Here is a 16,705-nt window from a genome sequence, read left to right on the forward strand (position 1 = left end):
TCTGTTTTCCCAACTAAATATCCAAATTCTTCCAACTTTTTTTTTGTAAGTCCATTTCCTCAACCTCTAATCAGTTTTGTTCTAATATGTCTACATCTTTCTTGAAGTGCAGTGATTTTTCAGTGCTGAATACCATGTAAAAATCACATCCCTGAATTTACAGGTTACGTTCCTGTTAATGCAACCACATGAGTACACTGGTGTTTCACATTAAATTGTGGTCTACTATAACCCTGGGGTCCTTTTCAGCTTAGCCAGTACAGCAGCTTAGTCAGTCATCCCCTAATTTGTATTTGTGCATTTGATTGTTCCACCCAAAGTTCAAGACTTATTGAATTTCATTTGATTTTTTTTAGACCATTTTTTCCAGTTTACCAGGGTCATTCTGAATCCTTGTCCTGTCCTCCAACATGTATGCAATTGCACTCAACTGCACTAGAAGGAAACTTCTAGTTGCATATTGCACTGGAACATCTGCACATTTCACCCTCTGTTAATTACTTACATAACTCAAGTGTGATTCTTTCTGTTCCTTTATGAAATGACATCTGAACTAATCTACCACATAAGCAGAGAGACGTAGTTAGCAGTATTACTCTGAAGTCAGGATGAAGGCAGGACAGAGTTGTATCTTTTATACTAATTCAGAGATGCATAAATTTACTTGGTCAGTCCTATGGAAGGACTTGTAGAGAGCTGAGAGGCAAAGACGCCCCTCTTCCCCTCTCTCCTTCCTTATCTTTTAATCACTTTTTCTATTTGAACACCTGCTACCTTGCAAGTCCTTCATATCATCTGATGAAGTAAGCTGTTGCTTACAGACGCTCATGCATCTCTGAATTTGTGTAAGATAGAGGTGGGCAATTATTTGGGCTGGAGGGCCACAGGGAGATCGGGTGAGATGTTGCAGGCTGGGTGGGGGTGGGAGCAGTGCTGACCCAGTATGGCAGCAGGGAGGGGTGCTGATGCATCCTGGTGTGGCTGGGTGGGGGGGCAACTGATTCCATCCGGCCCAGGCCCATCCACTCTGCACCCACTGCCAGAAGCACTGGACAGAGTAGGCAGGCAGGGTCTCCATGGAGACTGGGCCCAGCACCCCATAGGCAGGGCATGCTTGGCTGAATGGATAGGATGGGGCCATGCGTGAGCAGGGAGTGGCATCTGGGAGTGGGACGGGTGGGTGGGTTCAGGGCTGGGATTGCAGAGCCGTGAAACCGTGGCGCTGGGGCCCAGGATCTGGGACAGAGCCACGATTTGCTCCCTGCATGCCTCTGTGATGGGGGCTGGTTCTGCGGGCCGGGGTATATAGGGAACAGATCGTGGCTGTACCCCAGACCCTGGTCCCATGCTGTCACCATCCTGCATTCCCAGCACCAGCCCCAGTCCCTCTTGCCCATCTGTCCCTCTCCTGGCCACTGCTCCCCCCCTGACAGCAGCCTCATCCCATCTGCCCAGCCAAGCACACCCTGCCCATGGAGGGCTCGGGCCAGTCTCCATGGAGACACTGCCTGCCCGCTCTGTCTGGTGGGTCCAGGGCAGATGGCTAGGGAGTCTGAGCAGCAGGGCAGGGTCTGGCAGCGGCAGTAACCCTGGCAGTGGCAGCCAGAAGAAGCTGCTGCCACCAGGGCTGCCAGGAAGCTGAGTCCAACTGCCACGCTACCCCAGCCCCACTGTGCACTCAGCGGCAGCAGGATTGGCTGCAGGCACCATGGCCCAGGCTGCCTCTTGCACCTGGGCCAAGCAGACCAGATAAAATTCTTTGGTGGGCCAAATCCAGCCCATAGGCTGGATTTGCCCACCACTAGTATAAGTAGTGCAACTCTGCCCTCTTCTGCCTAATCTCTCACTTAATCAAATAGGTACAGGCAGACCCAGATGACCACCCAGAGTCCCAATGAAATCAGTCAATCCCTGCACAGCTGCAAGAATGCATATGGCTTTTATTAGATCATGAGGCCCAAACCTCCAGCAATTGTGAACTGCAGATACAAAATGCTGAACAACCGCATTACTTGGGACCAAGTCCTTTCTTGTTAACTAAAACATGTGGTTGACTGGTAACCGTACAATGTAACTGTTAACTCTGCATGTTCCTGTAGTGATCCTAGTGTAGCAAAACCACTGCAATCAACACTGTTTCATTCAGGGTTATATTTACAATGATTTTGATCAATTGAATTACAGTTATAGCACCACAGCTAATGCATACTCCCCCAATAGCTCCTTCCTTTCCAAGCAGTTAAAAGTTACTTTGTCCACAAGAGATTGTATGTTACTTTGGTAACACAGAGCATACTTTAATAATACCTGACAGAGAGTCACTTGCACTCAAACTCTTGTCTAAATCTACTATTGGTTCAATAAAAGAGCACCATAAGAAATCCTTGCCTCTTAACACATAAAGACATTTAGAAAGTTATCTTTCCAAGCTTGCATAAGCAGTATGGGATTTCTAGATCAAAAGGGTGCAGAACTTTAAGAGAAGGAAAGAAACTGCAGGGTACATCTACATGTGCGATTAATTTGAAGTATGCTAACTGTGCAGTAAAAATACTATGCATAAACCTACCTGGGAGCATATCTATGCATGCTCCTTCTTGGAAGCAGAATTGCTCACAATGGGAGTGGCCACTGGTATAGGGCTGCTCCTGCCCTGCTCAGCCCTGCTGCAGCAGCCAGGGGAGCTCCAGACTTGCCCTCAGTGCTAGCCTGGGGGCTGGCAGAAAGCATGAGGCACGGTTCCCACGTACATGGAGCCAGGAAAGCTCTGCTGGCTGCAAAAGCAGCTGTCTCCTGGCCCCGTACACATCAGGAGTGGTCCTGATATGTCCAGGGCCAGAAGACAGCTGCTGTAGAGCTCTCCTGCCCTGTGCACATGGGCAGACACCATGCGTCCAACAGGGGTTCCCCATGCAGGCAGGTGGAGACCTGTCTGACCCAGCTCAATGTGCTGCAGAGGGGCTGACTGGGGCATGAGGGTGCTCCCAGGTGAGAGCCAGCAAGCAGTCCCCACACTGATGCATGCTTGTATCCCAGGCAGCCCTGTTGGTATCTACACATGTTGTGGTCCACTAAATAATGCCACTGTATGATAGTACTTGTGGGTGTGTGTAGACAAAATGCGTGCATGACACTTTAAAGCAAGTTAAATGCTTTTGCACTGATTTAATGGTGTTGGTGTTTGCATGCATCGGCAGTGTATTGCACATTAATTCCAGCCACTGTAGCACATTTGGTGGTGTAATGCACCTTAAATGACTTTGGGGTGCAGCAAACTAAAATAGTTTCAAGGAGTTTTAGTTTGCTTCCCTACAGCTGCGGAGTGAAGCACGGGCTCCATGAAGCTCGAGGACTTTGCAGACAGCCTGGGTAGGCAGCCTGGCAGCAGCCCTGTGAGGCAGGCTCCACTGAAGAAACACAAAACAACGGCAAGCCTGATCTTTTTTCTTCTTCCCCCTGGAGCCTGCCTGCCTCCATGAGCTGTGTGGGGACCCAGTCCTTCCCCCCGTAGCTGCAGTGTCCCTTGAGATCACCCAAGTTGGGTGCCTGCAGGTGGGTGCCACTGCCATGGGGGGGAAGCACCAGTCCACCCCTTCCCACCCCACTCCCACAGCCCAGGGACTGCTCTGCCCACCGGCAGCTCGCCCTCCCCTCCCCACTGCCGGAGAAGCAGGTAAGACATGGGTATACTTGACATGGGGGTTTACTTTGCCCTAAATTGAAGCAGTGTTTTTAAAAACCCACCGCTTCAATTTAGGGCCCTTGTTTCATCTACACATGCCCTGTGTTTACAAGCACTAACCTACAGCAACGTTTATTAGTTTACTGCAACTAACTGAGGCACACGTGTAGACATTGAGACTTTACTGAGGACTAATTAGGCAGCTCCACAGTAAATGTCTTGTGTAGATGCACCCAGTAATTCAGTACTGCTGTTCTAATTATGCAGTGAATCAGAGGTAAATCATTTTAACTTCTGAGGTTGAATCAAAAGTTACAACACAATTGCTGTATATGTATTATTTTAATTGAAGAAAATGCTAGTATTTATATTTTCCAAATATAAGTGCATTCAGTTTCTATTGTGCAGAAAATCTTTGGCCTTAATTATTTTGGGGTTTAATGTAGCTGACAATTTTGTGGAATTACAACTTTTTTGTATAATCAGTGGTTGCTCCTAATACAAATCACAGGGACAAATTAAAGAAAGCCAGGGCTTTCATAGGGCTCTTAACTGCTTCACATTCCAAATCCTAATGAAATTTAGTAGAAGTAGAACCAACTCCCTTAGGCTCATTTTAAAATCCCAGTTTAAGATACTTTGAATGTGTTAGGTCTTTATAAACATCCTGGACACATTTACGTGGGGACACTTATATACTCATTTGCATCACAGTCTAAAAATAAAACAAACAACAACAAAAATTACTTTCCACTTGTTCAAATTATTCCAATGTACAAAACTGCAAACATGATTAACATAACCAAAATATAAAGCTTAGCTAGTTTGCTTACTTTAAGCAGGTTTTCTGTTGCTTCATTGTATTTCTGATGAAGAAGACTCTGCAAATCCAAAATTGATTCCTGGTACTGAATTACATTTTTTTCAGGTAGTTCATTCAGTGGAGTGTCCAATAACAGAAAATCCAACTTGTTGATTAACTGAAGGAGGTTAAATTTTCTACATTAGCTTTCAGGTCAAACCAGTGGTTTATTACCTTACGATTCCTTTTAAAGGAGTAATGTGGAGTATGCTTGCACTCTGCTTTCAGATATCATATGTCGAGACATGTAAAGTGCTCCACCGCAGGATGAGCAACCCCCAACACACCTACAGGCTTGGTGGCACCAAACTGACAAGCACCACAAATGAAAGGGACCTGGGGATAACAATAGACCACAGTATGAATATGAGCCAGGAGTGCAATGCTGTAGCCAGTAGGGCAAATAATACTCTGGCATGCGTCAATTGATGCATCTCCAACAAAACCTAGGTGATTCTTCTGCTCTGCTCAACACTGGTGAGACCGCAGCTGGAGTACCATGTCCAGTTCTGGGCACCACACTTTAACAAGGACGTGGACAAGCTTGAGAGAGTCCAAAGAAGAGCCACACCTATGATCAGAGTCTTAAAAGGCAAGCCATACGAGGAAAGGCTGAGAGATCTAGGACTCTTCAGCCTGAGGAAAAGAAGGCTGATAGGGGACCTGGTAGCAGCTTACCATTACACTATGAGAGTACATCAAGGCCTTGGTGAGCAACTGTTCACCAGGGCACCCGAGGGGAAAACGAGGACTAATGGCCACAAACTCCTGGAAGATCGATTCAGGCTCAACATTAGGAAAAACTTCTTCACAGTCAAGGTGTCCAAACTGTGGAATAAGCTCCCTCCAGAGGTGGTGCAATCACCTACCCTGGAAATCTTCAAGAGGAGACTACACAGTCACTTTGCTGGGGTCACCTGATCCTCAGTTATCTTTCCTGCTTGGTGCAGGAGGCTGGAACCAATGATCATCTGAGGTCTCTTCCAGCTTTACAATCTATGAATCTATGTGCTTCTTTGAGGTTTATACATGCATTGCAATGTTCATAAACTGGACCTGATGCAAATTTTCACAAATATGGGGAAAAGCTGTTTGGATTCAGACTTTTGATTGAATACGTCTCTAAACATTACCTATATGTTCCTAAATGGAAAGATGTTGAATGTTTGGGGTCAATGCTGTCCTGTCAAGCATCAAGGACCATAGAATTGTTATATTAGGAAAGTAAAGGCAACACGTAACAGGGAGAATGGCACAAAAAAGTAGTGAAAGTTCAGGAATGGCGAATTACAGCCAAATGGCTATGCAGAGATACATAGAGTATGTCTTTCACAAACCTAAGAATATTATTTTGATCCTTACATTTAGCACTTTGTTTCCCTTCTCAATCACAAAGTCAATATCCTTGTTTTGATCTTCTCGCCACAAGCTCATAAAAGTATTTATTTCTTGAGGCACAGCTGGATCAGGACTCCCATCACAAGCAATGTAGTGTTCCCACTAGAGAGAATTTTAAAAGAAAAAAATAGATGCAAACATTTTAAATTTGTCAGGTCAGTTTAATTTAATTTGGGAGAACAAATACTAACATGACTTAGTCATAACAATATGTGTATTGCATGATGTCACTACAAGGTAAAATAAAGGCTCTACTGGCTGATTAACACTGAATTTCCTGAGTATATAATGCTTGCTTCAGGTATAAATCAAATAATCTTTTTTTTTATTTCATATGATTTGTTATACCCTTTCAATTGCATTTTAATGTAACTTCTGTGTCTCAGTAACATCCATTTCAAATCTGCACTGTTTTCTTCATGTAATTCTGCCAATATACATCAAAAGCCTGACTAGCAGGCTGTTTAGTCTGAGGCCCTTGAACAGGTGTTATCAACTGCCTGAAATTCTACAGAAGTGTTTTAATTAGAACTATGGTGGTTTTCCTTGTGATGTTTTAAATTAAAATGAACAAAGCACTAGAAATAAGGAAACAAGCTTGTAGTTAATGAGACAAGAGTTAGATACTATAAAAACCTTTTCTATGTCTATATTCTGTGACTAAGTCCTGGGTGCTCAACCTCTGGCCCGCAGGTCTAATGTGGCCCATGGACCCATTGCATCTGGCCTGCAGGGCTCCTCGTGGGTCAGAAAATTTGGTGGTGAAGCACTGGCCATTAATAGCCATCCTACCCCAATACTAAAATCCCACACCCTCTCCCCCTGCACAGTGAGGTCAGGGTTGGGCCAAGTCCCCTTCCCCCTGCATGGCTGAATCAAAGCCAGGCCTTCCCCAATGGGGTTGGGTTGGATCCAACCCATGCCCCCTTTCTCCTGCACTGCTGAATCAGGGCAAAGCCACACACCCTTTTGCCCACAGGATGGAATTGTGGCTGGGCCATGTCCTCTTCTTCCCACACAGCTGGACTGGGGCCAGGCTGCCTCCCACCTACCTCTGTACAGTCAGACCTGCACCTGCCCCGGTCACTGGTGGGTGATACCAACCAAATCTGGCCCATGGATGGACCAGGCACTGACCATCCAGCCTGCTAGGCAAAAAGGTAGGGCATGACTGTTCTATGCAAATATGTTAGGAAGCAAGCTTACCTTTGCATATGCTCTATATTCCTCCTTCCATTGCATTGCAGACAAAAAGTTCTCTTCTAGTGCATGGAGTTCTGTAAGTTCAGACCCTCTCCGTTCTTGATCCTGTTAACATATTAACTTAGTTTTATTTTTATAATTATTTTGTGGTAAAGACTCCAAAGCTTATTTCAATCTTTCAATCAACTGTTGTTCAAATTTAAAATAATCTAGTTATCTTCCTTAAAGTCTTACCTAATTGGGTTTACAGTTTAATAAGCATCAGTAAAGTAAAGAATGTTAAATTACTAAAATGTTTCTATTCTTTTTTTTCTGACAAATGTGCCATACACAGAATATGTAAGAATTTCTATCAGTACCTGTTTGGGGTGATTTACCTAACACAGTTTTAAATTTTGGAACTGCAGTCATCTTAAATTCATTCCAATAAAACTTTCTACAGCATGATCATGCACATGCATACTCACACACATATATACATAAACCTATGAACCTGCCATAAAATGCAGTTAATTATAGAATCCATAACACACCTTAATAGTACTGAACAGTACCAACTACAGTTTAGGAGACTACAGGCAACATATATCCAACTGAAAATATAACTGGAACTGTAGAAAACAAAGAAAAACATAAGGCAAGCTTATTTCAGTAGATGTGATATCTTTTATTTGACCAATTGAGTAGTTGGAAAAAAGTTCTTTGCAAGCTTTCAGGCACAAACACCCTTCTTCAGGCATATGGAGTCTCTGTTGTTCTGAGATCTCCAAGGAATGAAAGATGTCACTGAGAATGTAAATAGGTGGAAATTAGGAAATCAATAGGTAAAGAAGGGAAGGGAGAGGGAGAAATGAGGGGGGGAGAAATGCCAAAGGTAAGTAAGAGAGACTCTACTGTAGTTGATTTCTCCAAGGTAGAAAAGAGGCAGTCTGTGAAAAAGTAAATAGCTGGAAATAAGGAAGACAAAGGGTAGAAAAGGAGGGGAGGAGAGGAAGGGAACTTACAAAGCTCCTTTCATAGACAAGCCTATGGACTTCACCTCATACATCTACTGGATAAAAAAATCATCGACTCAGTATAGACACTGGATTTATGACACATTACAACTTGCCTGACATCTGATTCACCAGGTACCTGTCTGACCTTACCATTTACACTTTCCCCACTCCCCTTCCTTCCTGCCCCTAACCTCAGACCTTTGCCACCAGAAGTCCCTCCCCTTGCCCCTGGAAGTACTCCTTCGGGGAAGAGGGTTTGCTATCTTAGAACCGGGAAAAAAACAAATGATGTACTAAAAGTCACATACCTATAATATATTTTAATACAATTTAAAATATATATTTTTGTCCTGATTTATGTGTGTTTGTGTTGTATATATAGAAGTGATTACATAATAGCTCAAAATGCAGTCTTACTCTTGTATAGTGTGTGGGGTGTGCAGGGGTGTCAGGGGGTATGGGTGGGGTTTGTGGGGAGCTGTGGATGTGTATGTTTGTGTGTGTGTGTGTGTGTGTGTGTGTGTGTGTGTATGGTATTTGTGGGATGTATGATTCTGTGTGGAGAAGGGTCTGGCTGTGGGGTTTGCGAGAAGGGTTTGAGGGTATATGGGTGTGCATGGGAGCACCCTGTGCACTCCCCACTGAGACGTTCAGCACCCACCCCTGCTCTGCAATAACCCAGAGCCTGACCATGCTGGTGCAGCCACTCAGATCCAACTTTGGTGGAGCCTCCCTGCACTTACAGTGCCCTGTGTCAGGTCCCCACTGACTTGTGCTGCCCCCAGTGGCCTCGGCTGCACCCCTGTGATATCCCCTGGGCTGGCCAGATCCTTCCGGGATGGCTTCCAGGTTCCTGGCAGCCACAGCAGCCTCCGGAATGCAAAAGCATCTGCAGGGCTAATCTTGCTCCTGGCGGAGCTTCTCTGCAAGTCCCGGGACCAGGGGGCAAGCTGCCAGCGGGCCACTGGGCTGCTGGGGAAGGGCCTGTCAGGCCCAAGGGGAAGCACAGGGGGTGCCTGGAGCCGCTGGGGACAGCACAAGGAGGCAGGGATGTGGCCTGAGCACGGGATGCGCAGGGAGGCAGTGTGGAAGTTACATTGCGTGCCTGAGGCTTGGGGCAGCAATGGACCAGCTGCCCTCCCCATGGGTGGCTTTAGTGAGTGCCACTGCCCCAGGGGGAAGGCCCAGCTGCCCCTGCCCTGCAGGGGCCCAGCGGTCCACTGGCAGCTTACCCCCCAGCCCTGGGACAGATAGGGAGGCTGCACCAGGAGCCATTTCAGGTCTGTGGACGCTTTTCTGATCCAGAAGCTCCTGTGGTCTCCCTGGGTTTCCTGTGCCCCAGGCCGGGTACCTGCAGCTGGGCTGTTGCTGCCCCAAGCTTCAGGCATGTAACTGAACTTCCACACTGCCTCCCTGTGCTTACTGTGTCATGTCCCCACTGCCTGCAGTGGCTCTGGGTGCCCCCTGCACTGCTGCCAGGACACGACAGGCCCTTCCCCGGCGGCCCCTGGCCTCCAGGAGGCAACAAAAGGTGCTGTAATGCAAATGTGGCCGTGGGCCCAATGCAAATCTCCACGACCACCTGGCCCCAGGCCAGGCTGCCAGAGAGGCGGCCACCTGCCTGAGTGGCGCGGGGCCCAATCCTTTCGTCCAGATGGGCAAGTGTGGGTATGTGGGGTCAGGAGTGCGCGTGCTGGTCCCTGCCTGTACCGTGGGGCTGGGGGACTGGGAGTGAGCAAGTGCACGGGTGCCAGCGACAGCTTGGCAGGGCCCCAGGGCCAGTGGGGCCCAGAGTGGGGCAGCAGAAGCCTGGAGCATGGCTGGGCTGTGCCAGCAGGGAGAGAGGGGAGCCACTGTGGAACGCTGGCACTGGCTCCCATGTGCCCACTTGCTCCCAGCCCCCCACCCCAGCACCGTGGTCAGGTGAGGACCAGTGTGCACAGCCCTGAATCTGCATGCCCTGCATTCACTCATTTGGGTGAAAGGATCCCAGCTGTTGCTAGCTCCCGCGCGCCCACTTGATCCTGGCTACGTAACCAGACTCTGGGACTCAGCAGGAGCCAGCCCAGCCTGAGAACTGGGGTGATTACCCATGGTCCTCCCCTGCCTCCCTGTTCCCCCACCCTTACCTGAATTTCCCACTATGACGCAGGCACGAGCAGCCCCACAGTCCCGGCTGGGTGGGCGGGAGCAGGCAAGCCCTGATGTTCCAGGGACCTGCTGTGGGTCCTTCTGCCCCTGGCTCCTGTCAGAAATGACAGGAGCCATGTGCAGTTAAATATTAATTTTTAAAAAAAATTTAGGGGCCCTGCAGGCTGGATAGAATGGCCTGGCAGGCTGTATTTTGCCCACCCCCTGGTGTATCAGTTTTGTCTGAGGCATAATGGCCAGCACTGTGCCTTTGTCCCTCCACCTCACTCCTGCCATGGCTCCAGCTCTAGCTCCAGCGCCAGCGCCAGCTCCAGCTCCAGCTCCAGCTCCAGTTCTGGCAGTGGAGAGAGCAGAACAGTAGTGGTACCACACAGTCCTGGAGCAGGACAGGAGGTTTTCTGCTACTGGGGAGTTGGCACCACCTTTATTGCCACCAATGTGCAAGTTCAGTAGCCAAAAACCCACCAGTTTCTGGTAACACAAAAAAGGCAGTGACATCTCATCCCACAATAGCAAGCCTCTGAACACTGCTGCTGCACTGCGCACCACCCATAAGTGTGTAGGTGAAGTTCTGCAAGTTTATGGAAGTGACCCTGCGCTGCCACTGCTGTTGACTGAATCAGTGCAAGGAAAGTGCAGGGTACAGGTTGCGGCTATGGGGGACAGGAAGATGGGAAGCTGCTACCACAACTCGACTCCAGCACTAGGGCTGTGCGAAACAGCACCATTTTGTTTTGACTTCCATTTTGACAAAAGAGTGTTTTGTTTTGAGTTTTGTTTAGTTTCGAAAGCACTGTTCCATTTCATTTTGTCGAAAGTGTTTTACTGTTTTTCACCCATAGGCTGTTCTGCACCCAGGGCTGGGAAAATTGCGGGGAGTCCAGCACAGCCCCTGCAGTCCTCCTGGGGGTGTGGGCAAGCCCCCAATCTGCCTGCCTGATGACAGGAGGCTGGTGCTGCCAGCTGGGGCCAGCAGCAGCACCAATCTTCCCAGAATGGGCTGCGCCCAGTGCCTGTCCCAGCCAGCAGCACCAGCCTCCTGGGTCCAGCAGGCAGATCGGGGCTGTCCACACTCCTGGGAAGAGTCAGCAAAGTCCCGCAGCCCTCCCAGGAGTGCAGGGGCCCCTGATTGGCCTGCCAGATAATAGGAGGCTGCTCCTGCCACACTATCCTGCTGGAACACAGGAGGCCACTCCTACCACACTCTTTCCATACTATCCTTCATTTTCCATAAAACTCTGATATTTAATCACCAACCTAATTCATTGCCTTGTTTAGAGTACTGTATTTATCCAAATGCAAGATAATTTCAAATTTAAGAAGACCCTCCCAATAATGAGATTCCATGCATGGAAAATTATAAGTTTGTTGTAATTTTCCATGTATGGAATTTGATTATTGTGGGGTTCTCTTAAATTCATCCTCCTTACTGCAGTGGGGAAAGCAGCATCAACGGAGCAAGTGGCAGGGAGGCACACATGAGAGGAAGGTGGGCTGTTCTCTGTTCTGTACCCCCTGGTGCCTGCCCCCCTGGCACCAACCCCCCAACAGTTACACTCCCCGCCCCACCAGCTGTTTCCCCACCACTTGCCTCAAGCATAAGAGAAACTGAATGCCTGCCACCACCTACAACTTGCCCTCTCCTGCTGCTGTCTCCAGCTGATCTGGTTGCAGGGAGCCCCGCTCAGCCAAGGACAGCATCAGCACCTCAAAGTTTCCTCCTTCCAGCATCTGCTCCCTGTCTAGCTCTCCTCCCCAATCCCTCTCTGGCAGGGACAAGTGACTAGTAGAAATCTGCATGCCACTGCTGCTGTCCTCAGCCTAGATGGGATGTTCACATAGCTGTTCCCCACAATGCAGAGGAGCAGGAGCAGGAGCAGGGCAGGAGTGGTTCTTGAGCTCCCCCCTGCCTGCAGACCACTCCAGCTGAGAGCTGTTGGGAGCGGCTGTGCAGGAAATCCAGCTTGGCTGGGGACAGCACAGGTTCTTCCCTCCCCATCCAGCTCCATGCTATATCCCCTGCTGACCAGGAACAAGCTGGAAGGAGGAACCTGCAGACTGCCACAGCTTCTTGTGCTTGTTGCAGCACAAGGCAGGAGATAGTCAGGAATGGCTCTGAGAGCTCCCCACTCTACAAACCTGTGTCAGCTGGCAGCCAGATCCAGTGGTGATGTGTAGGGGCTGCATGTGCATCCTGTGAGAGCTCTGGTGCACCCCCTGAAAGGCAACGCTCCCCATTTAGGTGACGAACAGGGGGAGCAGGCAGGAACGTAGGTGCTCCCCCCGGCGATCACTGGCCAGAGAGTGGGAGCGCTGGATGAAGCACTGCAGTCACTTCTGGAAGTACCGTGGTCACTTTCAGGAGTTCCGCAGCTGCAGCCGCTTCCTGCTTGGCATAAGCTGTCATAGGGAAACCCCGCCCCCCCCCCAGTTGGTGAGATTGGCCAAGGGAGGACCCCCTCGGTCAATGACTGGTTGCTGGGGGGGCACATGCCCCCCCGATTAACGTAACACCAGTGGCCCATGGTCAGATCAGCCCAGCTGGGAGCTGTGGGAGTACAAGGGGCACTTGCTATACATGACAGATGTCTCCTCTGACACATGCTAATTAGCACTGGAGCATACTTGATTAAATAAGTCTGTTATGAGTCTGCTGGAACATGCTAATTAGCATGCTCCAGCAGCCTCGCATCATGTGTATTCAGTGTCCCCATGTTTCAAAATAGCAACAAGGGCACTTTAATTAAAGCTTATCAAACGAGCTTTAGTTAAAGGCCCCCCACCACCATTTTGAAGTGTGGGATGCTGAATACACACGATGCTGTGGGCATGTTAGTTAAAACGGCTCTCGGTGACACTCTAATTAAAGTGCCCCCATCTCCACCTCAGCCTGGCTGGGGACTTCAGTAGTGCTGTGCAGGTTCCTCCTTCCAGTATGTACTCCCTGCCAATGAGAGAGATGGGGGTGAGGAGGAGGAGAAGAGATGAGCAAGAAGCAGATGTTGGAAGGAGGAACCTTATGCACTGCTGATGCTGTCTCCAGCTGAGCTGGGGTCTGGGGTCCCTGCACATCTGCTCCTCACAGCTCACAGCTGGAGCAGTTTGATACTCTGTGGGTGCATCTACACAAGACACGTTAATGCCCATTAGTCTAATTTAATGTGCATTAAGGGCATGTGTTTACACATGTGCGCCCTTAATGCTAATTAAAAGTGGCGAAATTAGGCTAAAGCAAAAGAGGTGCATGCGTAGACACAACCTGGCACTAACTTTAGTGCCAGGTCTGCCCAGCCACTAGGGGCACATGGCAGGGCTGCAGGGACTTGGCACTAACATTTGTGCCAAGTGTACTATGTTTAGTGCCAAGTCCCTGCATGTGTAGACAGCTGCCAAAAATCGCTTAATGTGCATTCCCTTATGCACATTAAATGCATGTGCAGGTGCACCCAATTCTAAGTTAAGGCTTGGTTTTCCTATGTTGACTAGGGAAGGACTATCTTGTCTTGGAATCAAGTAAAAAAGGAAACATATATAATCATTAGAATTAGAGGTGCACGGATACATCAGTCTGATATTAGATCAGCACTGATATAAAGAAAATTGACTGTATCAGAAATCAGCTTTTTTTGCCTGGTGTGGCCAATAAATGCCCTGTGCATGCACGCAGCTGCAGTGCAGCACGTATGCTGCAAGAAGCACAGCTGGCAGCATGGAGAGCTGTGTCCAGCTGCTAAGTCTGTTGTAGTGGAAGGGGAGAGGGGAGAAAAGTGGTGGTGGTGGGGGGAGATCAAGGCCCCCACAGTGAGGGAGGGAGTGGAGCTGGAACAGGGACAGGTGCTGCCCAGCTGGGATGGAGCAGGGTGCGGGACGGAGCCGCAGCTCATCTAGGGGGCACAGGGAGGGGAGAGTGGCTCATGTTGCTGTACGCGCCATGGAGGGCATGGGGGGCATGTGCTCCCGGATCTGCGTGTGGGGTGGGTTGCCACTGTGAGCTAGAGTTGGGGCTGTGCCAGGCTCTTCCCGGTGTGGGTGTGTGGAAGAGGCATTAGGAGGGGGGGCAGCCTTTTTTGGGGTCACTGCAGCCCCCTCGTAGTTCCCCTCCCAGCGCCGCCACTGACCACCCCAAGTGCTGCCTGGCCCAGCCCCCACTGGGAAGAGTCCAGCACAGCTCTGGCCCCAGACTGCAGCAGCAGCCTGCCCCGTGTAGATCTATGGACATGAACCCCTCCCCACCATGCCCCTTCCTTTCCTCCTCCCCTTCCACCACAACACTCTTACCAGCTGGACACTGCTCTGAATGCTGCCAGGCTGCAAATCGGATTGGATTGGTATTGATATTGGCCAATATGCCTCCTTTAAAAATTGGCTATCAGTATCAGCCCCAAAAATCGCTATTGGTGCACCCCTAATTAGAATTTTTGTAATTAATGCCAATTCAAAACTACTGAAAAGTCTCCCATATTAGCTCCATAATGAAGAAGATGAGGAAAAATCTCTATTTTCTCATAATGGATTAGTCAACTTTTAAAACATAGTATAAAGAAACATAGTAATGGTTTTCAAGAGTTATTTACTAAGATGGCTTTAAACTAACTTTTGCTTCAAGTTTTTCCCTCTTCTCTTGTTCAAGTCTCTCCTTTTCGAATCTTTCTGCTTCTTCTTGTTCAGCTCGCAAACGGGCTTCCTCTGAAAAATGATAAATTTGTTATCAGCAATACAGCTGAATAGAAGTAAGTGCATTATTTTAAAGATATTAGCTAGTACATGAATACTTGCATATCAAATAACCAATTATAGTAAGAGCTAAATTTGTATTTTCTCTTTAGGATTCAATCCTTAAAGTTTATAAATATAGCCAGATTAAGTCAATCCACAACTTTAAAGATGCAGGTCTCTGCATGGCCCTACCCCTTCTTGAACTAGTATCATCCCAACTCCAGGAAACCAGGAGCAGTAAGCCTCTTCCCCTCAGGAGCATCTGGGACAAAAGCAGAAATCCCTTTTTTTCCCATCATTTGTCCAATGGCTGCAAAATAGCATCCAGTGCTTATTCCCACAACCACATCACATTTGGTTGGAAGGCTTGACCCTGATTTGTTCTTTCTTTTCCTCTCATCTACATATCCTATACTTTGCTTGCTGAGGGGTGGGGAGACGGAGGGATGATAGCACATCCCTCCAGCTAATACCTGTTTCAGTGCTTAAGTAGTTGTTATATCTCACAGGGCACATCTACACATGCATTAATGCACATTAAATTTAGTACCTCCATTGTGAAGTACTACATCAATGCACATTAGGCTGCCCGACTGCGCACTAGCACAAACACATGCTTTTTAGGTGATGCTTAATGCACAATAGCCTATTTTATTGTGCATTAGCGTAATAGCATGATTTTTAAAAAAGACTACTGTGCAGTAAAGGACATATGTAGATGTGCCCATAACTGTTGTCTCAGGTTCTCTCCAGATATAATCCAAGCTTATCTAATGTAATGTATTTCAAGCTTTTCTTTCAGAAGGACTGTATAATAAGGGTTTTTTTTCTTTGCTTGGTTTTGGGTATGGACAGAATAAATGTTACCTCTTCTTTAAGGGGAGAGGAAGCTGCAGCTACAGTGTTCACCAGCTTGTTATGCTGTAACTATTACATCTGCATGATCCTGTAGCAATTCCTGCTGGAATTCACCATCCAGCGCAACATGGCAAAGGCATGCAGTAAGGCAGCAGCCCTAGATTTCAGGAGGGCAACCTTTAACGAGCTAAGGAGGATAGTTGGGGAAGCGCTGAGGTCCCAGAGGGGAGGGGAACCAGGTGTCCAAGGATAGTGGTCGCTCCTTAAGGAGACAATCCTCCAAGCCCAAAGGAAGGTAATCCCAACGAGGATCAAAGGGAGCAGGAGAGCACACAAGCCTCCATGGCTCACCAAAAGCATCCGGGAATGTCTCCTTGCTAAAAAGGAGGCATGCACCCAATGGAAAGAAGGGGTCATCACCAGGGATGACTATTCTGCAGTCGCTCGGGGATGTAGGGGGGCAGTTAGGAAGGCCAAGGCAGAGATGGAATTAGGACTAGCTTCCCAGATTAAGGACAATAAGAAGTCCTTTTTTAAATACATAGGGGGCAAAAAGAAGGTCCCAGGTAATGTGGGGCCCTTGCAGGACACGTTGGGAAATTTGGTCATCACACCAGATGACAAAGCTAACATGTTTAACGATTTCTTTGCCTCCGTCTTCCTAAGTAGGGACCAGAACAGCCACCTCCCTGCTGGGCCCCCCCTCGGGCCCCAGGGGAGGCACACCTGGGCCAAAGGTTAGCGAGGAACTAGTTAGGAAGCTTCTAGAAGGGCTGGACGTATTCAAGTCAGCCGGTCCGGACAATCTCCACCCTAGAGTTCTAAAGGAATTGGCTG

The 16,705-nt window shown here is 48.3% G+C and overlaps 1 protein-coding gene across 3 annotated transcripts in view; it reads right to left on the bottom strand.

Moving 5' to 3' along the window:
- CASC1 (cancer susceptibility candidate 1) overlaps positions 1-16,705 on the bottom strand; it is a 91,798-nt gene that overhangs the window by 45,353 nt on the left and 29,740 nt on the right. For all 3 annotated transcript variants that reach the window (XM_019515687.1, XM_019515686.1, XM_019515685.1), the window contains 4 exons: positions 14,889-14,980; positions 7,149-7,250; positions 5,907-6,044; positions 4,516-4,662 (listed from right to left, as the gene is read on the bottom strand). In XM_019515687.1, the coding sequence (XP_019371232.1) occupies positions 4,516-4,662; positions 5,907-6,044; positions 7,149-7,250; positions 14,889-14,980 (479 nt within the window). The remainder of the gene's footprint in view (positions 1-4,515; positions 4,663-5,906; positions 6,045-7,148; positions 7,251-14,888; positions 14,981-16,705) is intronic.

The sequence above is a fragment of the Gavialis gangeticus genome, unplaced genomic scaffold (assembly GCF_001723915.1).
Source record: "Gavialis gangeticus isolate Ggan-Ray unplaced genomic scaffold, GavGan_comp1, whole genome shotgun sequence".
In the NCBI taxonomy this organism is placed as follows: Eukaryota; Metazoa; Chordata; order Crocodylia; family Gavialidae; genus Gavialis; species Gavialis gangeticus.